This window comes from Haliotis cracherodii, unplaced genomic scaffold (assembly GCF_022045235.1).
Source record: "Haliotis cracherodii isolate W230 unplaced genomic scaffold, xgHalCrac1.p SCAF_3, whole genome shotgun sequence".
Classification (NCBI taxonomy): domain Eukaryota; kingdom Metazoa; phylum Mollusca; class Gastropoda; order Lepetellida; family Haliotidae; genus Haliotis; species Haliotis cracherodii.
Window position 1 is genome coordinate 4,817,381 of NW_027266286.1, and position 26,441 is coordinate 4,843,821.

Sequence of the window (26,441 nt, forward strand, 5' to 3'; positions counted from 1 at the left end):
TGGCAAGGTGAGATATTAGGGTAAGGTGGCAAGGTGAGATCCTAGGGTAAGGTGGTAAGGTGAGATCCTAGAGTAAGGTGAGATCCTAGAGTAAGGTGGCAAGGTGAGATTCTAAAGTGAAGTGGTAGCGTGAGTTATGTCTGCAGTCCATCAGCATGTCCAGTGCCTGATGACACGCCCACATTGACCCGCTGACAAGCATAACTCATAATATATAAACGATGATAGACATACTACAAAAATGAACAGGTTAACATCTGCTTATATCTCTTGTCAAGACAGTCATTACAAAGTCATCTTTGTGAGGAAAAGGGCATTTATAAGAGAAATTAATGTTTAAAGAGCATTTATTAAATATTTTTTTTGTTTAAATTGAAAATATAGTTTCTATAACAAATATGTTCTATTGCTACACAAAACCCACAGCTTCCCCTTCCCTTTCCAGATCCTGGTGAATTCCTCCTGAGGTCTTTATGACGTCAATTTCTAGCTTTCATTGCACGTCACACCTTTGATCATATTTAATGTTGCCATTTTAGTTTTATATGTTGGCCCATAATAATAAATACTATTGTGACATTACTCTCAGTTTCCAGAACATAGAGCTTAAATTTCATATTCTTCCATTATCAAGGACAGTAATGCACTTTAGATTTTCAAACATAAAAAAGAGACTAGCATTAAAGAATAATGAATGCACACATTTATTCCAAATTGTTCATTTTCTTTTTATTTATATCATCCAATTGCCTATATGATTTATTTAAAAAAAGATGCTTATTTACACATCAGAGAATACACACTTTCATAGGTTCTTGGTACACTAATTTTCATCTTTTTCATTTATGTTAATGTTGACTATGATGTGGTAATTGTTATTAAATAAGCTAAAACACTACTTTATTAATTGCACAGATGTAAGAGCTGTGATATGTGAAGGTGTCTAACTGGCTGCATAGATTGTGTTAGAGGCCTGTTACTGGTTTCCACAACAGCAGCATGAGTGAGAATGACGTTAATGGCTGTCTGATCACACCAAGTGTCAAACTCGCTGCATCACGTTTCTCGTCCTCGTCATACACCTCGCTGAACAGACAGGGGAAAGTCAATTGCTTATGATTTGAAAAAGAAAAGCAACTTTTCCCATTTCCTTGTGGTATGTCATGGGATATCCAATTTGGTGAGCAAGCAAATGAGCAGACGTCATTGGCAGCCATGACACATTTGGCAGTCAGAAGTCAGTGAGCTAGAACTAGTTGTCTGTGTAAATGTGTCTGTTCCTACTCATGCATAGATGTAGTCGCGGAGGAATTGGTTTGTTTTCACATTACAACAATGACATTACACCTGAAGAGATTAATCATTCTGTACGCCAATCCACGATGGGACTGGGAAAGTTTTGTCCATTACCCTGCCAGATTTTGAGTGAGCTTGTTTTCAAAACTGTATGGGGCAGGTATCGGCATGTGGTCTCTGGTTTCAGGTATATCATGGCATGTCAAATTATTGTGGTTTGATGCACGAGTGTACTGTACATAATGACCCTCCCTGGTGCTTGTCATATTATTGTGGTTTGATGCACGAGTGTACTGTACATAATGACCCTCCCTGGTGCTTGTCATATTATTGTGGTTTGATGCACGAGTGTACTGTACATAATGACCCTCCCTGGTGCTTGTCATATTATTGTGGTTTGATGCAGGAGTGTACTGTACATAATGACCCTCCCTGGTGCTTGTCATATTATTGTGGTTTGATGCACGAGTGTACTGTACATAATGATCCTCCCTGGTGCTTGTCATATTATTGTGGTTTGATGCAGGAGTGTACTGTACATAATGACCCTCCCTGGTGCTTGTCATATTATTGTGGTTTGATGCAGGAGTGTACTGTACATAATGACCCTCCCTGGTGCTTGTCATATTATTGTGGTTTGATGCACGAGTGTACTGTACATAATGACCCTCCCTGGTGCTTGTCATATTATTGTGGTTTGATGCACGCGTGTACTGTACATAATGACCCTCCCTGATGCTTGTCATATTTTTGTATGACCAATGTCCTTGTCTATCCTCCCTGAAAAGACAAAATCCAAAAGCTCCTTATTGTTTGTATAAAGAGACCCTTCATGACCCTTTCCAAATATGGGGATTATTATTTGTAACTGTTCCCTGGATCCCTTTGGTGACCCTCCCTGATTTCCCCCGACCCTCCCTGATTCCCCCTGACCCACCCTGATTCCCCCCGACCCTCCCTGATTCCCCCGACCCTCCCTGATTCCCCCTGACCCTCCCTGATTCCCCCTGACCCTCCCTGATTCCCCCCGACCCTCCCTTAGTCCCCGACCCTCCCTTAGTCCCCCGACCCTCCCTGATTCCCCCTGACTTTCCCTTAGTCCCCCGACCCTCCCTTAGTCCCCCGACCCTCCCTGATTCCCCCTGACCCTCACTGATTCCCCCGACCCTCCCTGATTCCCTCTGACCCACCCTGATTCCCCCCGACCCTCCCTGATTCCCCCGACCCTCCCTGATTCCCCCTGACCCTCCCTGATTCCCCCTGACCCTCCCTGATTCCCCCTGACCCTCCCTGATTCCCCCGACCCTCCCTTAGTCCCCGACCCTCCCTTAGTCCCCCTACCCTCCCTGATTCCCCCTGACTTTCCCTTAGTCCCCCGACCCTCCCTGATTCCCCCAAATCTCCCTGATTCCCCCGACCCTCCCTGATTCCCCCTGACCCTTCCTGATTCCCCCTGACCCTCCCTGATTCCCCCCGATCCTCCCTGATTCCCCCGAATCTCCCTGATTCCCCCGACCCTCCCTGATTCCCCCTGACCCTCCCTGATTCCCCCTGACCCTCCCTGATTCCCCCGACCCTCCCTTAGTCCCCGACCCTCCCTTAGTCCCCGACCCACCCTTAGTCCCCCGACCCTCCCTGATTCCCCATGACCCTCCCTGATTCCCCCGACCCTCCCTGATTCCCCCTGACCCTCCCTGATTCCCTAGACCCTCCCTTAGTCCCCGACCCACCCTTAGTCCCCCGACCCTCCCTGATTCCCCCTGACCCTCCCTGATTCCCCCAAATCTCCCTGATTCCCCCGACCCTCCCTGATTCCCCCCGACCCTCCCTGATTCCCCCTGACCCTCCCTGATTCCCCCCGACCCTCCCTGATTCCCCCGAATCTCCCTGATTCCTCCGACCCTCCCTGATTCCCCTGACCCTCCCTGATTCCCCCTGACCCTCCCTGATTCCCCCCGACCCTCCCTGATTCCCCCCGACCCTCCCTGATTCCCCCTGACCCTCCCTGATTCCCCCCGACCCTCCCTGATTCCCCCGAATCTCCCTGATTCCCCCTGACCCTCCATGATTCCCCCTGACCCTCCATGATTCCCCCGACCCTCCCTGATTCCCCCCGACCCTCCCTGATTCCCCCCGACCCTCCCTGATTCCCCCTGACCCTCCCTGATTCCCCCCGACCCTCCCTGATTCCCCCGAATCTCCCTGATTCCCCCTGACCCTCCATGATTCCCCCTGACCCTCCATGATTCCCCCGACCCTCCATGATTCCCCCGACCCTCCCTTAGTCCCCCTGACCCTCCCTGATTCCCCCTGACTTTCCCTTAGTCCCCCGACCCTCCCTTAGTCCCCCGACCCTCCCTGATTCCCCCCGACCCTCCCTGATTCCCCCGACCCTCTCTGATTCCCCCTTACCCTCCCTGATTCCCCCTGACCCTCCCTGATTCCCCCTGACCCTCCCTGATTCCCCCGACCCTTCCTGGTTCCCCCTGACCCTCCCTGATTCCCCCTGACCCTCCTTTATTCCCCTGACCCTCCCTTAGTTCCCCGACCCTCCCTTAGTCCCCCGACCCTCCCTTAGTCCCCCGACCCTCCCTAATTCCCACTGACCCTCCCTGATTTCCCCTGACCCTCCCCTTATTCAGTCTGATTTTCCCTGACACCCAGCCCCTAATAATTCATACACAAATCATGGAATTCATGGACACCTGAAATGTCAGACTTGTTTTGTTACTGAAATACTGAAAGAGATAATAGACTTAGTTTGGAACAATATTGATTATTGATTTACCAAACACATTTGTGGTATGGAATGAAATAATTGATCTTCTGTACACGAAACAATTGATTCACCTTTTTCCATAGATACATGAATAATGCTGTCAGTATCATACAACATTGAGAAATGCACAAGTTGGGAGGACATTTCTTGTATTTTCAATGCATGTAATATTTTAGGGCTTGTTGTCTTTGTCTGAAGGGAGCACTGTCATCTTAAGCTGCAATTCACAAGGTATACTGGGATTGGATCATATTGGGTTTAAATCCATATATATACTCTGATTATGAACCTTGGTTTATCACCACCATACTCATGTCCTGAGGGTTTCATCAACTGCTTACCCCAAACATGCAGCTGACACACCATGAGATGTTGGAAACACTTCCAAGCAGGATTTAACTCAAATAACTCAACTTACTGCTGGCCCAAGACAATTTCTTGTATAATCAGTTTAGCTATCATGACTGGTGATGAAGATATCATGACTGGCAATGAAGATATCATGACTGGCAATGAGGATATCATGACTGGTAATGAGGATATCATGACTGGCAATGAGGATATCATGTCTTGTGATGAATATATCATGACTGTCAATGAAGATATCATGACTGGCAATGAAGATATTATGACTGGTGATGAAGATATCATGACTGACGATGAAGATATCATGACTGGGGATGAAGATATCATGACTGGTGATGAAGATATCATGACTGGGGATGAAGATATCATGACTGACGATGAAGATATCATGACTAACGATGAAGATATCATGACTGACGATGAAGATATCATGACTGGGGATGAAGATATCATGACTGGTTATCAAGATATCATGACTGGCAATAAAGATATCATGACTGGCAATGAAGATATCATGACTGGCAATGAAGATATCATGATTACCAATAAATATATTATGACAGGTGATGAAGATATGACTGACGATGAAGATATCATGACTGGGGATGAAGATATCATGACTGACGATGAAGATATCATGACTGGCAATGAAGATATCATGACTGGTTATCAAGATATCATGACTGGCAATGAAGATATCATGACTGGTTATCAAGATATCATGACTGGCAATGAAGATATCATGCCTGTCAATGAAGATATCATGACTGGCAATAAAGATATCATGACTGGCAGTGAAGATATCATGATGTGCAATGAAGATATCATGACTGGCAATGAAGCTATCATAATGTGCAATGCAGATTTCCTGACTGGCAATGAAGATATGTCACAGTTTTGCCATCATAATAGGTGATGAAGATATGTCACAGTTTCAACTGCCGTCAATCATCCATCAATTACATGGAGATGCACTCCATATTCAGCAGTGTTTCTGCCTTTCAATTCAAAGGACAAATGTGGCCCAGGGAAGTAGAGTTTCCTTTGATGTTGACAAAGAATTTTTTGTTCTATGGTTTATCATAGTGTAGGATTCAGATGAAAGGAATGTGATACAGTGCGGAATTTTGAGATAGATCTGAAATGACTCGGAGCACTGAGAAACTCATCCGCAGTATTTGCTGTGGCAAGACCAGACGCATCACTTGCCTTATTAGTCACACCTATACTACTATATAAAATATTGTTTTGTCATCTGGATGAAACACAAATTTCAATATTTAGCTACAATATTACCCCATCAAAGGATGTATAGTGTGAAAAGTTAACTAGTTGAACAATCGTATTTCCGGGACTTGCTGTGGATGTTTTCAAACAGATTATTAGAACTCCATTCAGTGATAAACGGTTGATTATGCAATGAGAAGCGTTATGTGGAAATGAGCACCGAGCAACAATACAATTATGTCTGTGTAAAACTCTCAGTATTAAAAGTGTACATAAATTTTGGGAGCCATGCGTTACCGCGCGTAGTAACCGAGGTAGCGCTTTATCGAAGAGCACAATAGCGAGGGATCACTGTATCTCTATCACATAAAAAAGCGTTATAAACAATGTTGCACTCACTCACTCACTCACTCACTCACTCACTCACTCACTCACTCATGTTTTATGAGGACTTTGTATGAATTAACCTTCAGTTAACGCTGGCACTATAAACTGAACAGACATAATATCTTTGTTGTAATAATTAAGCAGTTGTAAAATGTTTACTCATCATGTCGAAGTCCAAATGGGTAGAATGTGTGAAGCCCATTTCTGGTGTTCCCCGCTGTGATATTGCTGGAATACTGCTAAATGCAGCGTAAAACCTCACTCACTCACTCGCTCACTCACTCACTCACTCACTCACTCACTCACTCACTCACTCACTCACTCTGGGAATAGAGAAGCTGTAAAAACATGGAAGACAGGGTTGACTTTCAAGATCTATATTCTTTGAATGTAACGTTTAGTACAGAAGCTAGGATATCAGCTCTTTACTTTGATTATTATACATTCTTAAAGTGTAAAACTCCCTCACTCATGCACCCCGGACACACACAAATAACAGGCACATTTCAATCCAATCATCTAGGTAGTAACTTTGGTGTTGTTAATCAGCCATGATATTTTATTGTGGGTAATTAAGGATGCCCCTAGGCTCATGGATGTGTATATTTAATGGTAACTCAGATCACTGTGTAAGCTGACCTCTGTTGCCACATTCATTAATATGTACACTGTATTTGGGACAATGGCCTGGAATACAATTGAATATTAAGTCACACTCATGATCAATAAAACTACCTGATTAATTAGGAAATTATTGACCTTGAAAGTTTCCCATATCTCACCGTCGCTATCAGGAGCTTAGTCATCGTATTTGGAAATAGGAATAATCACTTTCGTATCTGTTTCAGAAACAAAATCAGAAAAAGAGTCCACACTCTAAGAAAATGACAAAGACACTTTCGGATGACACCAGGTGTCCCCCCTACACACTACATACAGCTGAACAAAGAATTAGCTATGGATATTATTATATGGGGGATAATTAAAACACTGTTGTCATGGCGATACCAATACCAGCCTCTCTACCCCTTGAACGGATGGTGGGGTAGCCTCGTGGTTAAAGTGTTCACTCATCACGCTGAAGACCTGGTTCAATTGCTCACATGGGTACAATGTGTGAAACCCAATTCTGGTATTCCCCGCTGTGATATTGTTGAAATATCACACCCCATGAACAGCAGAAATGGGAGCCAGTAGTTCTGTGACACAAATGTCAAGTGTGTGTGTGTGTGTCTGTGTGTGTGTGCATGTGTCTGTGTGTGTGTCTGTGTGACACAAATGTCAAGTGTTTGTGTGTGTGTGACACAAATGTCAAGTGTCTGTGTGTGTGTGTCTGTGTGTGTGTCTGTGTGTGTGTCTGTGTGTGTGTCTGTGTGTGTGTCTGTGTCTATATGGCTGCTTGTACTTGTCAGGACTAATGCTGGTTTTATAGTGCTAGTCCACTGAGATACCATGCCACAGTTTGACATGAATACCCCAAACAGACACAGTATATGACTCCAAGCCGACTAGTCCTTGTTTTAGCCCCTTTATGCCAAGCACCAGACAGAGAAACATCAAGTACCATCTTTAAACGTCTTGTGGTATGACGCGACTGGTTATCAAACTACCACCTCACGCTCTCTGGTCAGAACCTCTCTTCCCTCGACCACAGAGGCGGTTTACATTTAAGGGATGCAGGTGTTCCAGTTTGGCTGTGTCTTGGCAGTGGCTAGCTGCGATCGGTACCGTTCCACACGCCATCTCAGAGCTGCAACTGACATGTTTATTTATCAAACCAAGCAGCACAGGTGCCAAACACATCTCCTTATCCACCACTTTACACTCATTTACCACTGAATTGTGGTCACACAGTTTTTTCACATCATCACTTGACCGAAATACGTCATCTGTGGTTCCAATCTGTCACGAAGTTCTGTTAGTCTATGATTCTGATTACTGCTGCAATTTACAAGTAATTTTACAGGAAATTGGGTTCAATATCAGTTAATTGAGGCAAAAAACAAAGTATTTTAGAAACCAAACCAGTGTATTTTTTCACTTGCAACTTTTTACCAGATTAGTCTAAAAAAAACTCATCCAAATTTTGGATGTTTCTGTTTTTGTAGCCTTAATTTTGAACAACCCATAGTTTTTATGAACAAATGTTACCTGAAGCACATTGGTTTTTGTTTATATGGCTTTTTTGAGATATTTGATTGTACATAAAAAGACCTTTTTTCCTTAGTGCAAATGTTACCAGAAGCACATATCTTTAGCTTTGGCCCTTTGACATATTTGATTGTACATAATAAGCCTTCTTCCCCTTCTTGAAGCTGTCTGGCTAGGCTAAGTGCACTCTACTTCTGATGTCCGGGCAAGCACCTGTCAGCTTCCCCCACCTTGACAAGACCAGCCAACAAAGGGGTCAAGGGCATTTGAAAAAATATTGATTACCAACCAAATCAGTTCCACAGACCTTGCTCTGACCAGCCATATCTGTAAAATACATTACCAGGCCTGGGGAAGGTCTGACCGAGGAGTTGTTGGGAGTCAAGGAGGCATTAACACCAAGTGATGTACCACTGGGGACTGGCTACCTCCTCCCACAAGCCCCTCCAAGGTTCTCTAAGAACCCAAGTCCTATTACAGCACTGTAACTGTGAAGTGTTTATATTTTAACAGCTGCAGGAGCATGCTGGCCATTATAGCGGTGGGTTGTTCACCTCTGAAGACAGGTTAATGGCATCTACTGTTTGAATGTCTGATTGAGCGCCTATAAAATGGCTCATAAACACCATCCAAAACCTTCACCTTTTTAAAGTTTAATGTTTACATGATATCAGTATTAATTTTGCCCATGTTGGTTGGCCTGGTACAATATTTAAGTGGCTTTAAAATGTTTACTTTGCATGGAGCCATCAATATGCAATGCTTCGGGATGTTTATTAATTCATCCTACTGGGGTTGTGTCTGTTTTCTTAATATGCTTGTAAATTTAATACAGAAACTGACATTATGCATGTTTTTGAGAAGCAGTTGCTCAAGGCTAGTCTATTAAAAGCTGCAGTCAGCTAGAAGGTCAAGTCTACATGATGTTTTCTTTACATCATCTCAGCTGAGAGTCGGTTTTACAGCAAAATGTTTGTTAACATCCCAGAGGGAATGTTCATGATGTAAGGAATAACGGGCTGTGTGTCACATACAACTGATGTAAACACAAAGTGCTTGTGAAGGCTTTTATGGTTATTTCAGACAGATAATGATGAAGGAATGGGGTTTTGTCCGCCTCCCATTGACAGTTTTAGGATGTGATGGATGGCGTGACAGCAGGGCTACTTCCTAGAAGCATATCCTCACAACTCACTTGTCCTAGCTGTGTTACAATAAAGTCAACACAAAGTTTATCTGCAAGGCCGGACTATCTATTTTCCTCTTTAATAGACAGCTTACCATAAACTTTGCAAAAGTAAAACTTGAATAAAAATACTTGTTTGATTGATATGCTTTTTCTTAACACAATATTGTTTTTATTTTTGTTTTTTGTACATTAACCTCATATCCTTCTAGACAATATAATGTTTACTTGTTTGTTCAGGTGAGCAATTGACTTGCCTTTGCATGTGTTTGTGACGGGTGCCACCGGTGGGGCAGGATATGCTCACCTTTTTGCGAACACCTGGTATCATTTACTATTTGATAGTGATTCATAAACACATGCTCATGATATAGTCAGCATTGTACCATCAACTCTGCTTTATGCCGAGATTTCTATTGAATATGGGAAGGGTTTTGTCGCTTTTTATTTAATTATTTATTTTATATTTTCCCTCATGCCTCTTGTTTTATTGAACCAGAAATTCTGAAAAAAAACAGAAATCAAATTGACCTGGACTGATATTACTAACATTAAAAGTCAGATTAATTACAAAATACAAGGGTTGATTGATACACAAGAAAAAACTTGACCTAGAGACATTCAACGGATTTTTCAATAAAATCCCCTCTTACACTGATATTCTTTTGTCAATGTTTTCATCCCAGTTTCTTGGTGGTCCTTCTCTTGGCTGTCCAAAAAGTTCTCCACAAGTGCTATCGTCATTGTTTACATCGAATGGGTTCTGGCTAGAGCTTTGTTTATGTTTGGGAACCGATGTAAGTTTGAAGGAGCCAGATCAGGAGAATAAGGAGGATCCAGAAGGAGTTCCAAACCAATGCACTCACAGACTGTAGCAATTTGTGCACTGGCGCATTGTCTGTATGGAAGAGTGAGTGAGTGAGTGAGTAGGGTTTAAAGCCGCTTTTAACAGTATTCCAGCCATATCACGGCGTGTCAGCTTAATGTGGGAGGAAAGCCCAAAGTGATGCAGGTCTCAGATGTTTACCACTTCGGTGAAACCCACGAGCACGGGTATGGTGCTGACAAACCTAGAAACATAATCGGGCCGAACCGGGATTCTAACCCACAAGCATAGGTTTCGGGCGTGCCTAAGGGACGCAACTCTGCACAGCGAATCGCGGCGCCTTAGACGACTGGGCCACCCATGCCCCCCTGTATGGAAGAGCACACTCTTGATCAGCTTTTCTGGTCTGCTAGTTTTATTTCATCCTGTAATTGCCTTTAGAAGTGCAGCATAATATGCTCCGTTTGTTATTTGGCCTTTCCTAAGACAGTACACTATGACACTCTCAACATCCTAGAACATGGAGACCATTATCTTTCCAGCTGATGGGAGAGTCAAGCCTTCTTTGGTGGTGGTGATGTCAATTTCTTCCACTGTTGTTTAACCAGACTTTGATCCATTGTCACATATTGTTGCAAAAACCTTCCTGGTTCAGCTTCAAACAGATCTAGATTATGACATGTGATAATGGAATGTACCATCCGCTGGGAAATGTCTCCTCAACTAGCAATATGACCCTCAGTGGTTCACTGGTTAATCATCATCATGTAATGGAGGTCACAGGTGTTCCAGGATGGGGGTCATCTTCAGGGCCGTCCCCGCCATGCCTAAAGTCAGTTGCCCACCTCTTCCCTTGTGTCAGGTTTGGGGGCGATGCCTCTATGACATTATGAAACGACCACATCAAAAGATTTCACAATGAACGAGTTCCTTCTTTTGCGAGGCTCAGAACTTCAGTCAAGACTCATATCTTGCAGTGGTACAGAAGACATAAATTCACATGTCCCACATATTTTTATATAATCCTGTGTCACGCACTCATGACAGTAAATCATGGCGGGTGCAGTGAGCATTAAATTCAAATAACTTTATGATTGTAAAACAATTTGACATGTAATAAAAAATATTTTATCAAAATATACAAAAATCAGAGACATAAAAGCAAATCTGATTCGTTGTATAATTCAGGAGCATGTGACACATATTCTTGGAGGTCAGGTAGGTGCATATGAGCTGGGAGTTTTGTCTTCAACCATAAAGAAAAGCAAACAAGAACATGTGTTTTCTTGATGTACTGTCCAGCAAGTTCTTTCTGCAGCGACTTCAGGGAGCATCATACAACTCTGGCTCATAAGTTGTTTGATCAAGGTTCCAGCAAAGCTTTCAAAAGGTTCTATGACAGACATGTGGAAGCCATTCCCTAATTTGAGGCATCAGTGATAGAAATGATGTCCAATACATCACTTACTTTTTACTGTGCCATGTGTCCCCGTGGTTTTTTTGGTGGCACATTACTTGCCTTTGCATGTATTTGTGATGGGTGCTGCCAGTTGGGTAGGATGTGTTCACCTTTTCTTGTGCTATAATTACTAATGGATATAGTGATTCATAGGCTCATGCCTATGATGTAGACAATCTTTTACAGTGGATGTTTAGGTAGATGTGTAGATGTAAAATAGAAACAAACAGATTGGTTTGGCCTAAAGGAAAATAATAAAAACTATCTATTAAAGATAAAGGGTACTTGCATTTGTGAAGTATCTTTTAAGTCATTTACTTTGGCAAAGAATACAAAGAATCACCCAAGGGAGGGTCACCCAAATTTTAAAATGAGACTTATCAAAACATGTGCAATCATTTTTCTGTCAGGCCAAACTTTTTATATTTTGATTTTCTTCTGAAAGGACATATTCTTTAGGTGAAAAGACAACAAAAAAACCATTCAGATTTTGTTTTGGTTCTTCAACAAAATATGTTGGGATAATAATGTGAAGTGTCATTATTATACCCATTGTGACCTTTATGTCTTTCAGTTAAGCTTTTATGTAAAATATAGCACGATGAAGATTTATTCATCACATTTTTTTTCTTACGTTTTCATGGTTGGCAGAATCTAAAACTAATTTTTAAAATAAGTCTTGTGTAAAGATATTTAAAAGCTTTTGTTTCAAGTTCATGGGGGTTCATGAACAAGATCTATGAAACACATCATTACATTCACAACGTTTAATATTTAAAACAAATATCAACATCACCATTAAAATCAGGCACAACATCAATTACAAAGCACTTTCACATTTGTTTCTGAGATATAAAATGTCAGGGTTAATTTATGCTTGGAAGCTTCAAACTTAATCCCTCAAGTTGTCGCTATTTATCCGATGGGTGGCTGCAATTCCTCATGAAAGCCAACATTTATGTAGTATTTTACATTAGTGAGGGGGGCATGGGTGGCCCAGTCGTCTAAGGCGCCGTGATTCGCTATGCAGAGTTGAGTCCCTTGGGCACGCCAGAAACCTATGATTGTGGGTTCGAATCCCGGTTCGCCCCGATTATGTTTCTAGTTTTGTCAGCACCATACCCATGCTCGTGGGTTTCACCGAAGTGGTAAACGTCTAAGACCTGCCTCACTTTGAGCTTTCCGTGGTATAACTGGAATACTGTTAAAAGCGGCGTTAAAACCCAACCCATTCACTCACACTCACATTAGTGAGGGTCCTGGAGAAGTTACGACAAAGGTTGAGGGGAAGACAGAGAGTGATTGGATTTTAGGATAAAGTCGCAGTAAAACCAGTTGAGTGCATATGTCCCTACATACATAAAAACTCGGTGTACAGGCTGGTGGAGTTTCGTACCAGCTGTACTGAAGTACGGGAGTGTGGGTTATAAGTGGAGGCCATGTACAGATGTACAGAGTCTGGAATACAATTTTCTTTTTAAAACTTTGAATTAAAGATGCAAATATTATTTTTCGCAAACCACATAAAACAGATGTAAGGATGGTCAAATTGAACAAAATAAGAAAAAGGTTGTGAATGTTTGAGTTTGTGATTGCAAAACCTCACACTAAGATAAACGAAAACACAGGCGGATTTTTTTCCAAAAATATAAATAATAAGTAAAAAGTCAAGTGAATATATATATAATGTTAGGGTGACCTACTGTAAATCATTTACAAGTAATTCACTGATAAATGAGTTGCCATTATTCTGATTTTATAGTTATTGTCAAACGATACATCGTAAAACACTCTAGTTCTAACTCCAACTGATGTATGCATTATGATATTTGCAAAGATACATTGTGAAATGCTCTCGTTCTGTCTGAAACCATATCCCCGGTGTCTGGAGATAAGGGAATAGGTGGGCCAAGTGTCATGTCAGTTTATGTTACATCAACAGGCCTAACTCAAGTCTCTGTTACTTAGATGCCATATAAGCCAAGCTGTATATAGTTAGTTGTCTTTGGGATATATGTGACCAAAGAGGGTGTTGTAAATCATGTACAAGAGCTACAAGTACAAAGGATGTATGGTTCACCCTTAACAGTTAACTTGTACTAAGTACAATCCATGCTGACAGGCGGGGTTTGAACCAAACACACAACCAGGCAGCATATGTCTGGTGGGAGCAGGGTGGCTAAGTATTGACTGTTGCTGTGGATGGTTGTGGGTGAGGTGCTGGGCGGGTGAGGTGTGAGGGTGGGTGGGGTGTGAGGGTGGGTGAGGTGTGAGGGTGGGTGAGGTACGGGGTGAGGGTGGTTTGAAGTCCTGGGTGGGTTTTGATGGTGGGTGAGGTGTAAGGGTGGATGAGGAGTAAGGTGTGAGTGGGTGAGGTGGGAGGTGTGCAGGTTGGTGAGGTGTGAGGGTGGGTGAGGTGTGAGGGTGAGTGAGGTGTGCAGGTGGGTGAGGTGTGAGGGTGGGTGAGGCATAAGGTGTAAGAGTGAGTGAGGTATGGGGTGAGGGTGGTTGTGGGTGAGGTGCTGGGTGGGCTGTGAGGGTGAGTGTGGTGAGGTGAGGTGTGAGGGTGGGTGAGGTGTGAGTGTTGTGAGGTGAGGTGTGCAGGTGGGTGAGGTATGGGGTGAGGGTGGGTGTGGGTGAAGTCGTGGGTGGGTTGTGAGGGTGGGTGAGGTATGAAGGTGGGTGAGGTGTGAGGGTGGGTGTGGATGAAGTCCTGGGTGGTTTGTGAGGGTGGATGGTTTGTGAGGGTGGGTGAGGGTTGGGTTGTGAGGGTGGGTGAGGTGTGAGGGTGGGTGAGGGGTAAGGTGTGAGGTTTTGGGTGAGGGTGGTTTTGGGTGAGGTGCTGGGTGAAGTGCTGGGTGCTTTCTGATGGTGAGTGTTGTGACGTGAGGTGTGCGGGTGGGTGAGGTGTGAGGGTGGGTGAGGGGTAAGGTGAGAGTGGGTGAGGTATGGGGTGAGGGTGTTTGTAGGTTAAGTCCTAGGTGGGTTGTGAGGGTGGGTGAGGTGTGAGGGTGGGTGAGGTATGAGGGTGGGTGAGGTATGGGGTGATGATGGTTGTGGGTGAAGTGCTGGGTGGACTCTGAGGGAGAGTGTGGTGAGACGAGGTGTGATTGTGGGTGAGGTATCAGGTGAAGGTGAGTGAGGTATGAGGGTGGGTGAGGTGTGACAGTGGGTGTGGTGTGAGGGTGAGGGTGGTTGTAAGAGTCAGGGCAAGGGTGGGTGAAGTGTGAGGGTGGGTGTGGTGTGAGGGTGGGTGTGGTGTGAGGGTGGGTGAAGTGTGAGGGTGGGTGTGGTGTGAGGGTGGGTGGGGTGTGAGGGTGGGTGTGGTGTGAGGGTGGGTGTGGTGTGAGGGTGGGTGGGGTGTGAGGGTGGGTGTGGTGTGAGGGTGGGTGTGGTGTGAGGGTGGGTGGGGTGTGAGGGTGGGTGGGGTGTGAGAGTGGGTGGGGTGTGAGGGTGGGTGTGGTGTGAGGGTGAGGGTGGGTGTGGTGTGAGGGTGAGGGTGGGTGAGGAAGAAGGTGTGAAGGTGTAAGCGAGTCTGACAGCGAAGATGAGGATGTGAGTGAGAGTGAAGATAACTATGGTGGTATCGCTGTAGGTAAAGTTGGGTGAGGGTGTGTCTTTTTATCACAGACATTATTCCAAATCATTTTGTTTCTTAAATTCATCCGTAGTTGTGAATGGAAAGTGATGCAGCCCAGAAATGTTGACTACATCGTGGTTCCTGGATGTCTTCCTGTACACATTGCAAAGTAGAGTCAACACAAAGACATATTAATCACAATTCCGTTACTTTGAGAAACTGCATAATTTTTGTGCTGTGACATTGTCTTGTCATATTGTACTGTTACATTGTACTGTGACATTGTGCTGTGACATTATGCTGTGATATTGTGCTGTGACACTGTACTGTGATATTGTACTTTGACATTGTACTGTGACATGCTGTGATATTGTGCTGTGACATTGTACTGTGACATTGTATTGTGATATTGTACTGTGACATTGTACTGTGATATTGTACTGTGACATTGTGTTGTGACATTGTACTGTGATATTGTGTTGTGACATTGTACTGTGACATTGTACTGTGATATTTTACTGTGACATTGTACTGTGATATTGTACTGTGACATTGTACTGTGATATTGTACTGTGACATTGTACTGTGATATTGTACTGTGACATTGTACTGTGATATTGTACTGTGACATTGTGTTGTGACATTGTGTTGTGACATTGTACTGTGACATTGTGCTTTGACATTGTACTGTGATATTGTACTGTGACATTGTGTTGTGACATTGTGCTGTGATATTGTACTGTGACATTGTACTGTGATATTGTACTGTGACATTGTGTTGTGACATTGTGTTGTGACATTGTACTGTGACATTGTGCTTTGACATTGTACTGTGACATTGTACTGTGATATTGTGTTGTGACATTGTACTGTGATATTGTGCTGTGACATTGTGCTGTGATATTGTACTGTGACATTGTGCTGTGACATTGTGCTGTGACATTGTGCTGTGACATTGTGCTGTGACATTGTGGTTTGACATTGTGTTATGACATTGTACTGTGACATTGTACTGTGACATTGTACTGTGACATTGTGCTGTGACATTGTGCTGTGACATTGTACTGTGATATTGTACTGTGATATTGTGCTGTGACATTGTACTGTGATATTGTGCTGTGACATTGTGCTGTGATATTGTACTGTGACATTGTGTTGTGACATTGTGTTGTGACATTGTACTGTGACATTGTGCTGTGACATTGTACTGTGACATTGTGCTGTGATATTGTACTGTGACATTGTGTTATGACATTGTACTGTGACATTGTACTGTGACATTGTACTGTGACATTGTACTGTGATATTGTACTGTGACATTGTACTGTGACATTGTACTCTGACATTGTACTGTGATATTGTACTGTGACATTGTGTTGTGACATGTGCTGTGACATTGTACTGTGACATTGTGCTGTGACATTGTGCTGTGACATTGTACTGTGACATTGTGCTGTGACATTGTGCTGTGACATTGTACTGTGATATTGTACTGTGATATTGTGCTGTGACATTGTGTTATGACATTGTACTGTGACATTGTACTGTGATATTGTACTGTGACATTGTGCTGTGACATTGTGCTGTGACATTGTGTTATGACATTGTACTGTGACATTGTACTGTGATATTGTACTGTGACATTGTGCTGTGACATTGTGCTGTGACATTGTGCTGTGACATTGTGCTGTGACATTGTGCTGTGACATTGTGCTTTGACATTGTGTTATGACATTGTACTGTGACATTGTGCTGTGACATTGTACTGTGACATTGTGCTGTGACATTGTGCTGTGACATTGTACTGTGATATTGTGCTGTGACATTGTGCTGTGACATTGTACTGTGATATTGTGCTGTGACATTGTGCTGTGATATTGTACTGTGACATTGTGTTGTGACATTGTGTTGTGACATTGTACTGTGACATTGTGCTGTGACATTGTACTGTGACATTGTGCTGTGATATTGTACTGTGATATTGTACTGTTACATTGTACTGTGATATTGTGCTGTGACATTGTGCTGTGACATTGTACTGTGATATTGTGCTGTGACATTGTACTGTGATATTGTACTGTGACATTGTACTGTGATATTGTGCTGTGACATTGTGCTGTGACATTGTACTGTGATATTGTGCTGTGACATTGTACTGTGACATTGTACTGTGATATTGTGCTGTGACATTGTACTGTGACATTGTGCTGTGACATTGTGCTGTGACATTGTGCTGTGATATTGTACTGTGATATTGTACTGTTACATTGTACTGTGATATTGTGCTGTGACATTGTGTTGTGACATTGTACTGTGACATTGTGCTGTGATATTGTACTGTGATATTGTACTGTTACATTGTACTGTGATATTGTGCTGTGACATTGTGCTGTGACATTGTACTGTGATATTGTGCTGTGACATTGTGCTGTGACATTGTACTGTGATATTGTGCTGTGACATTGTACTGTGACATTGTACTGTTACATTGTATTGTGACATTGTGCATTGATAACATTGGTTTGCAATATTGCAAGGCTACAATATTTTCGCGGTGTTGTTTTTATCAGAGTGTTGTACTGAGACTTGGCATAATGACATAAAGCCAGCCTGCTGATGACACAGCTTTATTGGGTCAAGTTTGACAGCAGCCAGATGTATGACAGTAGCCGTATTGATATCCACTGTTAACTGCTGTCACGGCAACAGATGCAGTGGTGGGTACTGTGACCATGGTGCACAGATACATAGCCTGCTGTAGGAATCTGTGTAGCTGCATTAGGGTAGCATACCCCTTATATCCATAGGTGAGGTGAGGTGAAATGGGGTTTAACGTTGCGTCCAAGATTATTTCACTTTTATAGCGAGGTGCATGTACGTGTGTGTGTTTGTGTGGCTGCTTGTACTAGTCCGGAATGATGCCGATTTATAGTGCTAGCTCACTGAGATACCATGCTGCAGTTTAACATGAATACCCCACTCAGACACAGTATACTGACTCCGAGTCTACCAGTCCTTGTTTTAGCCCCTTAATGTCGATCGCCAGACAGGGTAACAACAAGTACCATCTTTGAATGTCTTTTGGAATGACGCGGCCGGGGATCGAACCCCGAACCTTCCGCTCTCCGGGCGGACGCTCTACCACAAGACCATGGAGGTGGTCTATATCCATAGTGCTGGTGGTGGGTAATATACATCTGTATAGATGGAGGTGGGTAATATACATCTGTATAGATGGAGGTGGGTAATATATATCTGTATAGATGGAGGTGGGTAATATACATCTGTACAGATGGAGGTGGGTAATATACATCTTTATAGATGGAGGTGGGTAATATACATCTGTATAGATGGAGGTGGGTAATATATATCTGTATAGATGGTGGTAGGTAATATACATCTGTATAGATGGAGGTGGGTAATATACATCTGTATAGATGGAGGTGGTCTATATCCATAGTGCTGGTGGTGGGTAATATACATCTGTATAGATGGAGGTGGGTAATATATATCTGTATAGATGGAGGTGGGTAATATACATCTGTACAGATGGAGGTGGGTAATATACATCTTTATAGATGGAGGCGGTCTATATCCATAGTGCTGGTGGTGGGTAATATACATCTGTATAGATGGAGGTGGGTAATATACATCTTTATAGATGGAGGCGGTCTATATCCATAGTGCTGGTGGTGGGTAATATACATCTGTATAGATGGATGTAGGTAATATACATCTGTATAGATGGAGGTGGGTAATATACATCTTTATAGATGGAGGCGGTCTATATCCATAGTGCTGGTGGTGGGTAATATACATCTGTATAGATGGATGTAGGTAATATACATCTGTATAGATGGATGTAGGTAATATATATCTTTATAGATGGTGGTAGGTAATATACATCTGTACAGATGGAGGTGGGTAATATACATCTTTATAGATGGAGGCGGTCTATATCCATAGTGCTGGTGGTGGGTAATATACATCTGTATAGATGGAGGTGGGTAATATACATCTGTATAGATGGATGTAGGTAATATACATCTGTATAGATGGAGGTGGGTAATATACATCTGTACAGATGGAGGTGGATAATATACATCTGTATAGATGGAGGTGGGTAATATACATCTGTACAGATGGAGGTAGGTAATATACATCTGTATAGATGGAGGTGGGTAATATACATCTGTACAGATGGAGGTGGGTAATATATATCTGTATAGATGGAGGTGGGTAATATACATCTGTATAGATGGAGGTGGGTAATATACATCTGTACAGATGGAGGTGGATAATATACATCTGTATAGATGGAGGTGGGTAATATACATCTGTACAGATGGAGGTGGATAATATACATCTGTATAGATGGAGGTGGGTAATATACATCTGTATAGATGGAGGTGTGTGATATACATCTGTATAGATAGAGGTGGGTAATATATATCGACAAAACAGTGGTTTAGAAGTTCTGAGCCTGCACAGAAAGACTTGCCGTAAAGACATTAAACTGATTTTGCAACAAAATCCCCAACCACACTGATGCATTTTTGGCAACGATGTTTAAGAAATTTTATTCCAGTTTCGTAGACGTCCTCCTGGCTGTCCAAGTTTTCCACAGCTGCAGTGAGGTCATCGTTGGAGTCAAACTGGGCTTTCTTCCTAAAGCAAGGGAACAGATGGAAGTTTGACGGAAGCAGATCAGGAGAATAAGGTGGATGCTGAGGGAGTTCAAAGCCATACTCATGGATTGTAGCCATGGAAATGACTAATTTGTGTACTGAACCATTGTCCTGATCCATGAGCACACATTTCTCAGCTTCCCTCGTCTCTTAGTAATTCTTTCATCCCCTAATCGCCACAAAAATGCAGCATAATATACTCCGTTAATGTCTGGCCTTTTGGAAAAGAGTCGACCATGATAACACCCTCAGCATCCCAGACCACGGCATTCACCATGTGATGAGACAGTCCTGGCCATCTTTGATGATGTCAGTTGCTCCACTGTTTTGACTGCTCTGTGGACTCAAGATGGAAGTGGTGAACCAATTTTCGTCCATAGTCAATCAGTTTATTCATATATAACTGTAAGGCCACAGGTCCATAGTACAGAATACATGACAATGTGGAAGCGGTTAGAAATGTTACAACTATTCATTTCTTAATAACATGGCATGATATATAAAGAGAGATAGATTTTGTATAGTCACAAATCTTTTTCTGTAGCAGCTTCAAACATACATAGATTATCACAAAACATGTTTTGCCGGGTACATTTTTGATCAGATGTCAGAAGTTCTGGAACCCACTAAGCTGATACTTTCTTCACTGCCAAAGTTCTGTGATAATGGAATGTACTCTCACCTGGGACATGCCTTCTGACCTAACCCGTGAAGATTCCGGGGAAGACTAGGTCTTCAGCAACCCATGCTTGCCGTAAAAGGCGACTATGCTTGTCGTAAAAGGCGACTAACGGGATCGGGTGGTCAGGCACGCTGACTTGGTTGATACATGTCATCGATCCCAATTGCGTGGATCGATGCTCATGATATCAATCACTGGATTGTCTGGTCCAGACTGCTGTCATATAGCTGGAATATTGCTGAGAGCGGCGTTAAACAACAAACCAACCAACCTTCTGACCTAGCAATATGATGCTCAGTCATTCACGGGCTGGTCATCACCAAATTAGGAAATCTCTGGATGGTTTCTGGTGTTACTGATGTGACAGGCCATCTCCAAGGCTTCCCCTGACAGGTTTAAACTCTGCTGCCAGTTATTTAACATTGGCTTAGGAAGTGGCATCCTTCCCTAGCGTTGTACTCAAATGTTCATGGATGGCTTTTGGTGTTAAACTGTTTGTGTGCAAGTACTTGATCACTGCACATTACTCAAGTTTGCCTATTTTACGAAAGGCACAAACCCCTTCTTATTTTACTGGACCTGTGAAGATCCGGGGTAGAATAGGTCTTCAGCAACCCATGCTTGCCGTAAAAGGTGACTATGCTTGTCGTAAAAGGCGACTAACAGGATCGGGTGGTCAGGCTCACTGACTTGGTTGATGCATGTCATCGATCCCAATTGGGTGGATTGATGCTCATGATATTAATCACTGGATTGTCTGGTCCAGGCTCGATTATTTACAGACCACCGTCATATAGCTGGAATACTGCTGAGTGCGGCGTTAAACAACAAACCAACCTACAACCAATCCAGGAAGGGGGTCGTCTTCCAGGCTCCCCCTGCCACACATTACCTCTGCTGCCCACCTCTCCACAGCGGCACTGGAAGGGGGTCGTCTTCCAGGCTCTCTCTGCCACACATTACCTCTGCTGCCCCCCTCTCCACAGTGGCACTGGAAGGGGGTCTTCTTCCAGGCTCTCTCTGCCACACATTACCTCTGCTGCCCACCTCTCCACAGCGGCACTGGAAGGGGTCGTCTTCCAGGCTCCCCCTGCCACACATTACCTCTGCTGCCCACCTCTCCACAGCGGCACTGGAAGGGGTCGTCTTCCAGGCTCTCTCTGCCACACATTACCTCTGCTGCCCCCCTCTCCACAGTGGCACTGGAAGGGGGTCTTCTTCCAGGCTCTCTCTGCCACACATTACCTCTGCTGCCCACCTCTCCACAGCGGCACTGGAAGGGGTCGTCTTCCAGGCTCCCCCTGCCACACATTACCTCTGCTGCCCACCTCTCCACAGCGGCACTGGAAGGGGGTCGTCTTCCAGACTCCCCCTGCCACACATTACCTCTGCTGCCCCCCTCTCCACAGCGGCACTGGAAGGGGCATCCCACCCTGTAGTCCTGCATCATGGCTGTGGAATTTATATTTTATAGGTATTTCTTTTTTACTAAAAGACCTAGGCAAGTCCAGATCAAACTAACAAAATCTAGTTTGCTTGATTCCACAAAAACAGCAGAAGAGGAAAGGTTCTTTAAATTTAAAGACATGTTTTCATTGACTAAGGGTTAGTCTACCCTCCCTGTTGTACTATTATCTTCATGGATGGCTTTTGGTCTCTTACACCCTTTTTCTGAAAGTATTTGATCACTGGATGTTCCCCAAGTTGACCATTTCACAAAGGTCACTGATCCCTGCTTATTTTACTGACTATTTCACAGCTAAACAATTTGCTCAATTGGCTCAAGTGTTTGTGGATATACCTGTATATCATGTCATTCTGAAATTCTGTCGTTGAAAAACCTATTCTCATCTCTCACAAATATTTCCTAAACATTGCAACTTTTCCAGGAATGTGCTCATTAATGTATATTACCTCAGAATGTTGGAATCTTGTCTGTCCTAGTTCTGACCTAAACCTATTCTCAGATGTAAAACTATATATAGGCAAAATAACAATTGCCTCAAAACATTGTTTCTACTTGTTTCAACACATCGGTCTGCCTGCCTACAGTAAGTGCCCTTTGTCAAAGGGAAGCTACTCTAACCCAAGTCTTTGAAACATCACGTGTCACAACATTAATGAAGTGTAAAGTTAGACATACACACAGCAACAAAATGAAACAAGGTAACAATTTGTACATATTTCCCCTAAATCCAATTGTTTTAAATTGATTAGGAGAAGACCCCAAGCCGCAGAGGTCTACAATCACAGATATAGAAATGCACTCACCCCGTGAGGCTGGTGTCGCTAAATTGTATTTAATATCACCAAAGTTGCCAAAACTTGTAAAATGTGACAGCTACATCCTAGTTAGGCACCAAGTTTCAGTATCTTTGAGTATTGTTGCCAACAATTATCCCAGTAGGTCTTTCATATTCATGATGATTAATTCTAACTCGATCGCCAATTGACAAGGGTGACGCCATGTTTGTTTGTAAACACTGAAAGTAGTACCTAGCTGACCTTTCATATTTGCATCTTTATCCATATATGACCCCAACGGACACCGTTTTTATCCGTTGCCAAGAACCTTTCCCATTATATAATAAACTGTCGTGTGTAGATGAAGGTGGGTGATATTATATACTGTAATCACGAGGAGACTGTGAAGTGGATGTATGTGTGTCTGTGCATTCCCCGTTATATATCCAGAATAGTGAAATGTACCCAGTTATGTACCCTTAACATCTACCCAGGCTAATTTTCATGTCGGGGCACGGGTGGCCCAGTTGTCTAAGGCGCCGTGATTTGCTCTGCAGAGTTGCGTCCCTTGGGCAGAAACCTATGATTGTGGGTTTGAATCCCAGTTTGCCCCAATTATGTGTCTAGGTTTGTCAGCACCATACCTGTACTCGTGGGTTTCACCGAAGTGGTAAATGTCCCAGACCTGTATAGCAGGGCGTGGAGTCATCCCACAGATGACATCCTTACCTTGTCAGCTTGCTGACGGGGTAAACCTCTTTGGTCATGTGAACAAGGCGTCCGACCTCGGATCAGAAGGTCTGTGGTTCGAATCACATCACGGGACTCGGAAATTTTATGGCCGCTACACCTGCATCACTTCAGGCTTTCCTCCCAAATTAAGCTGGCACGCCACGATATATATGGAATACTGTTAAAAGCGGTGTTAAACCCAACTCACTCACTCACTAATTTTCATGTAAAACCATTATAAATCATTAAGACAAAAGCTTGGCCCAGCAAGATGATTCCTCATGTAGGAGAATGGTATTTATTATTCTGAGTACGGTAATGGTGTTTGTTTTGGACATACGTGAGTTGCTATTTCACATGAAAGAAGCATGGAGTCCCATGTGGTCCAGTGTTGGTGTATATTGGATTTACAGGACTTGTCTAGCTATTGGTGCCACGTGTGGCAACAGTCAGAACCTATGTGGGCACAAACTGGATTGTTGAAGACCTGCACAAATTGTTTCCATGTTAGGACTTCCACATCATTTGGGATTTTTTGGTTAACAAATTTCATGCCTGTAGTTCCCCTGAGGTGAGACCGTAAAGGATAGATTTTTAAACACGGACAAACAATGGAAATTAGCTGCTCATTGTCCAGCACATATTCCAAATGTGATCTGCATTGTTGACATTTTCATCCCTGCTGCTGCTGTTGTTGTGTTGTTGTTGTTCAATTAGCTGCACCATGTTGCATAACGTTGTTGTCAATCATTCTTCAAACTTGCACTGAATTGTTCTGAGAAATAATGCATGCCATCTTCTCTACTCTACCAACCTCCTGTCAGAAAATTCAAACGAATTAAAATCACACACAAATTATTTGTCTTATTTATATGCAAATGAGACATTAAAAGTTCTGTAAATAGCATGAATAAATAAATTTTAAAAATATTGATACTTATTGTTGTTGAATTAATTACTTTGTCTTAAAGATTCGCTGATACGCGACACTACTAAACTTTATGATTCATTATCTGTTAGGGGGCACGGGTGGCCAAGTCGTCTAAGGCGCTGCAATTCGCTGTGCAGAGTTGCGTCCCTTGGTCACACCAGAAACCTATGAATGTGGGTTCGAATCCCGGTTCGCCCCGATTATGTTTCTAGGTTTGTCAGCACTATACCTGTGCTCGTGGGTTTCGCTGAAGTGGTAAATGTCCGAGACCTGCATCACTTCGGGCTTTCCTCCCACATTAAGCTGACACGCTGTGATAGAACTGGAATACTGTTAAAAGTGGTGTTAAACCCAACTCACTCACTCACTCACTCGTTACCTGTTTTGTTCGGCTTCATGATGTTCCCATTTACTCCAATGATTACATGCAACTAAAACAGCTCTTGGCATCATTATTCCCAGTGGCTGCTGATTCACTGAGAGTCGGGGCGGTCGGGTAGCCTAGTGGTTAAAGCGTTCGCTCGTCACGCCGAAGACCCGGGTTCGATTCCCGACATGGGTACAATGTGTGAAGCCCATTTGTGGTGTCCCCCGCCATGATATTGCTGGAATATTGCTAAAAGCGGCGTAAAACCATACTCACTCACTCAATTCACTGAGAGTCTCTGAAGGGTATAGGTCCCATGGTCAAGTTGTTCAAAGCCTGTGTTGGTTTGGTAATATATCTGTTTTGATCACTGTCATGGAACCAGACTTGAATCAAATTTACACCCTTCGTATTTGTTTTTCAGTCATTTTAACTATTTAGTTTTATAAGGACTTTATTTGAATTAAACTTCAGTTAGCGCTGACACTATAAACTGAACAGACATAATATCTTTGTTGTAATAAGCAGTTGTCTTTTCCTTAGGGGGTTGGGTGGTGGTGGTGGGGGTAGCCAAGTGGTTAAAATGTTTACTCATCATGTTGAAGACCTGGGTTCGATTCCCCAAATGGGTAGAATGTGTGAAGCCCATTTCTGGTGTTCCCCGCCGTGATATTGTTGGAATACTGCTAAATGCAGCGTAAAACCACGCTCACCCAACCCACACACCCACAGATATTGCTGGAATACTGCTAAATGCAGCGTAAGACCTCACTCACCCTACCCACCCACTCACTCACTCACTCACCCACTCACTCACTCACTCACTCAGCAACTCACTCAGCAACTCACTCTCTCACTCCGGTAGACTTTATATTGTAACATTTCTAAAGGGTTAATGTGCTTTGGCTGGGATTACACTTACTGGTATATTTTCTTACTCTTGTAATATTAATGAATAAACTTTTGTACCACACATATTTTGCACATATAAACTGGACATCTACCACATTTATAAGGAGCAATTTGCCATTAAAAAACAAAAGAACACTTGTTGGCATTAAAAGCATTTTCAATTTCAACTTTATACAATAATGATATGCGCAAGTTTGTTTGTTTTGTTATATAATTACAACTCTTCTATTTTCATTAGTTAAATATAAGCATTCCAAAAAAGGTAAATGAATTAAAAATAGGTACACATTATTCTTATAGTTTCTTTGAAAAATGTAGCAACAATCATTGGGAATTTCATAATGGAAGATATTTACAAGTGAGTTATATATTTTCACATAGCAGGATACCATCTTCACGTAGTTGTACAAATGCTCACAGCATGGTTCCCCCGATAAGGAGCTAGTAGATGCAGTTTGTTAAGATTTTGATTGTTGTATTGAGAACCTTTCAAAATGACAATAAATAGAACTTGATTTTACAAAATCTCTAAACTGTCATTAGTACTAAATAGTGGAGAATGGTCATACTTTGGGACTATGTCTTGGAAGTATTCTTACTTAGTTTTTCTCTAATTAGAAACTAGCGT

The 26,441-nt window shown here is 42.8% G+C and overlaps 2 protein-coding genes across 2 annotated transcripts; one reads left to right on the top strand and one right to left on the bottom strand.

The window, feature by feature from the left end:
- Positions 1–2,663: 2,663 nt before the first annotated feature.
- LOC139474194 (PE-PGRS family protein PE_PGRS47-like) lies at positions 2,664–3,362 on the bottom strand. Its single transcript, XM_071257092.1, has one exon. It carries the CDS (start codon positions 3,360–3,362, stop codon positions 2,664–2,666), a length of 699 nt encoding a protein of 232 aa, XP_071113193.1.
- Positions 3,363–4,535: 1,173 nt separating this feature from the next.
- Positions 4,536–5,357, top strand: LOC139474195 (golgin subfamily A member 6-like protein 2). Its single transcript, XM_071257093.1, has one exon. It carries the CDS (start codon positions 4,536–4,538, stop codon positions 5,355–5,357), a length of 822 nt encoding a protein of 273 aa, XP_071113194.1.
- Positions 5,358–26,441: the final 21,084 nt, after the last annotated feature.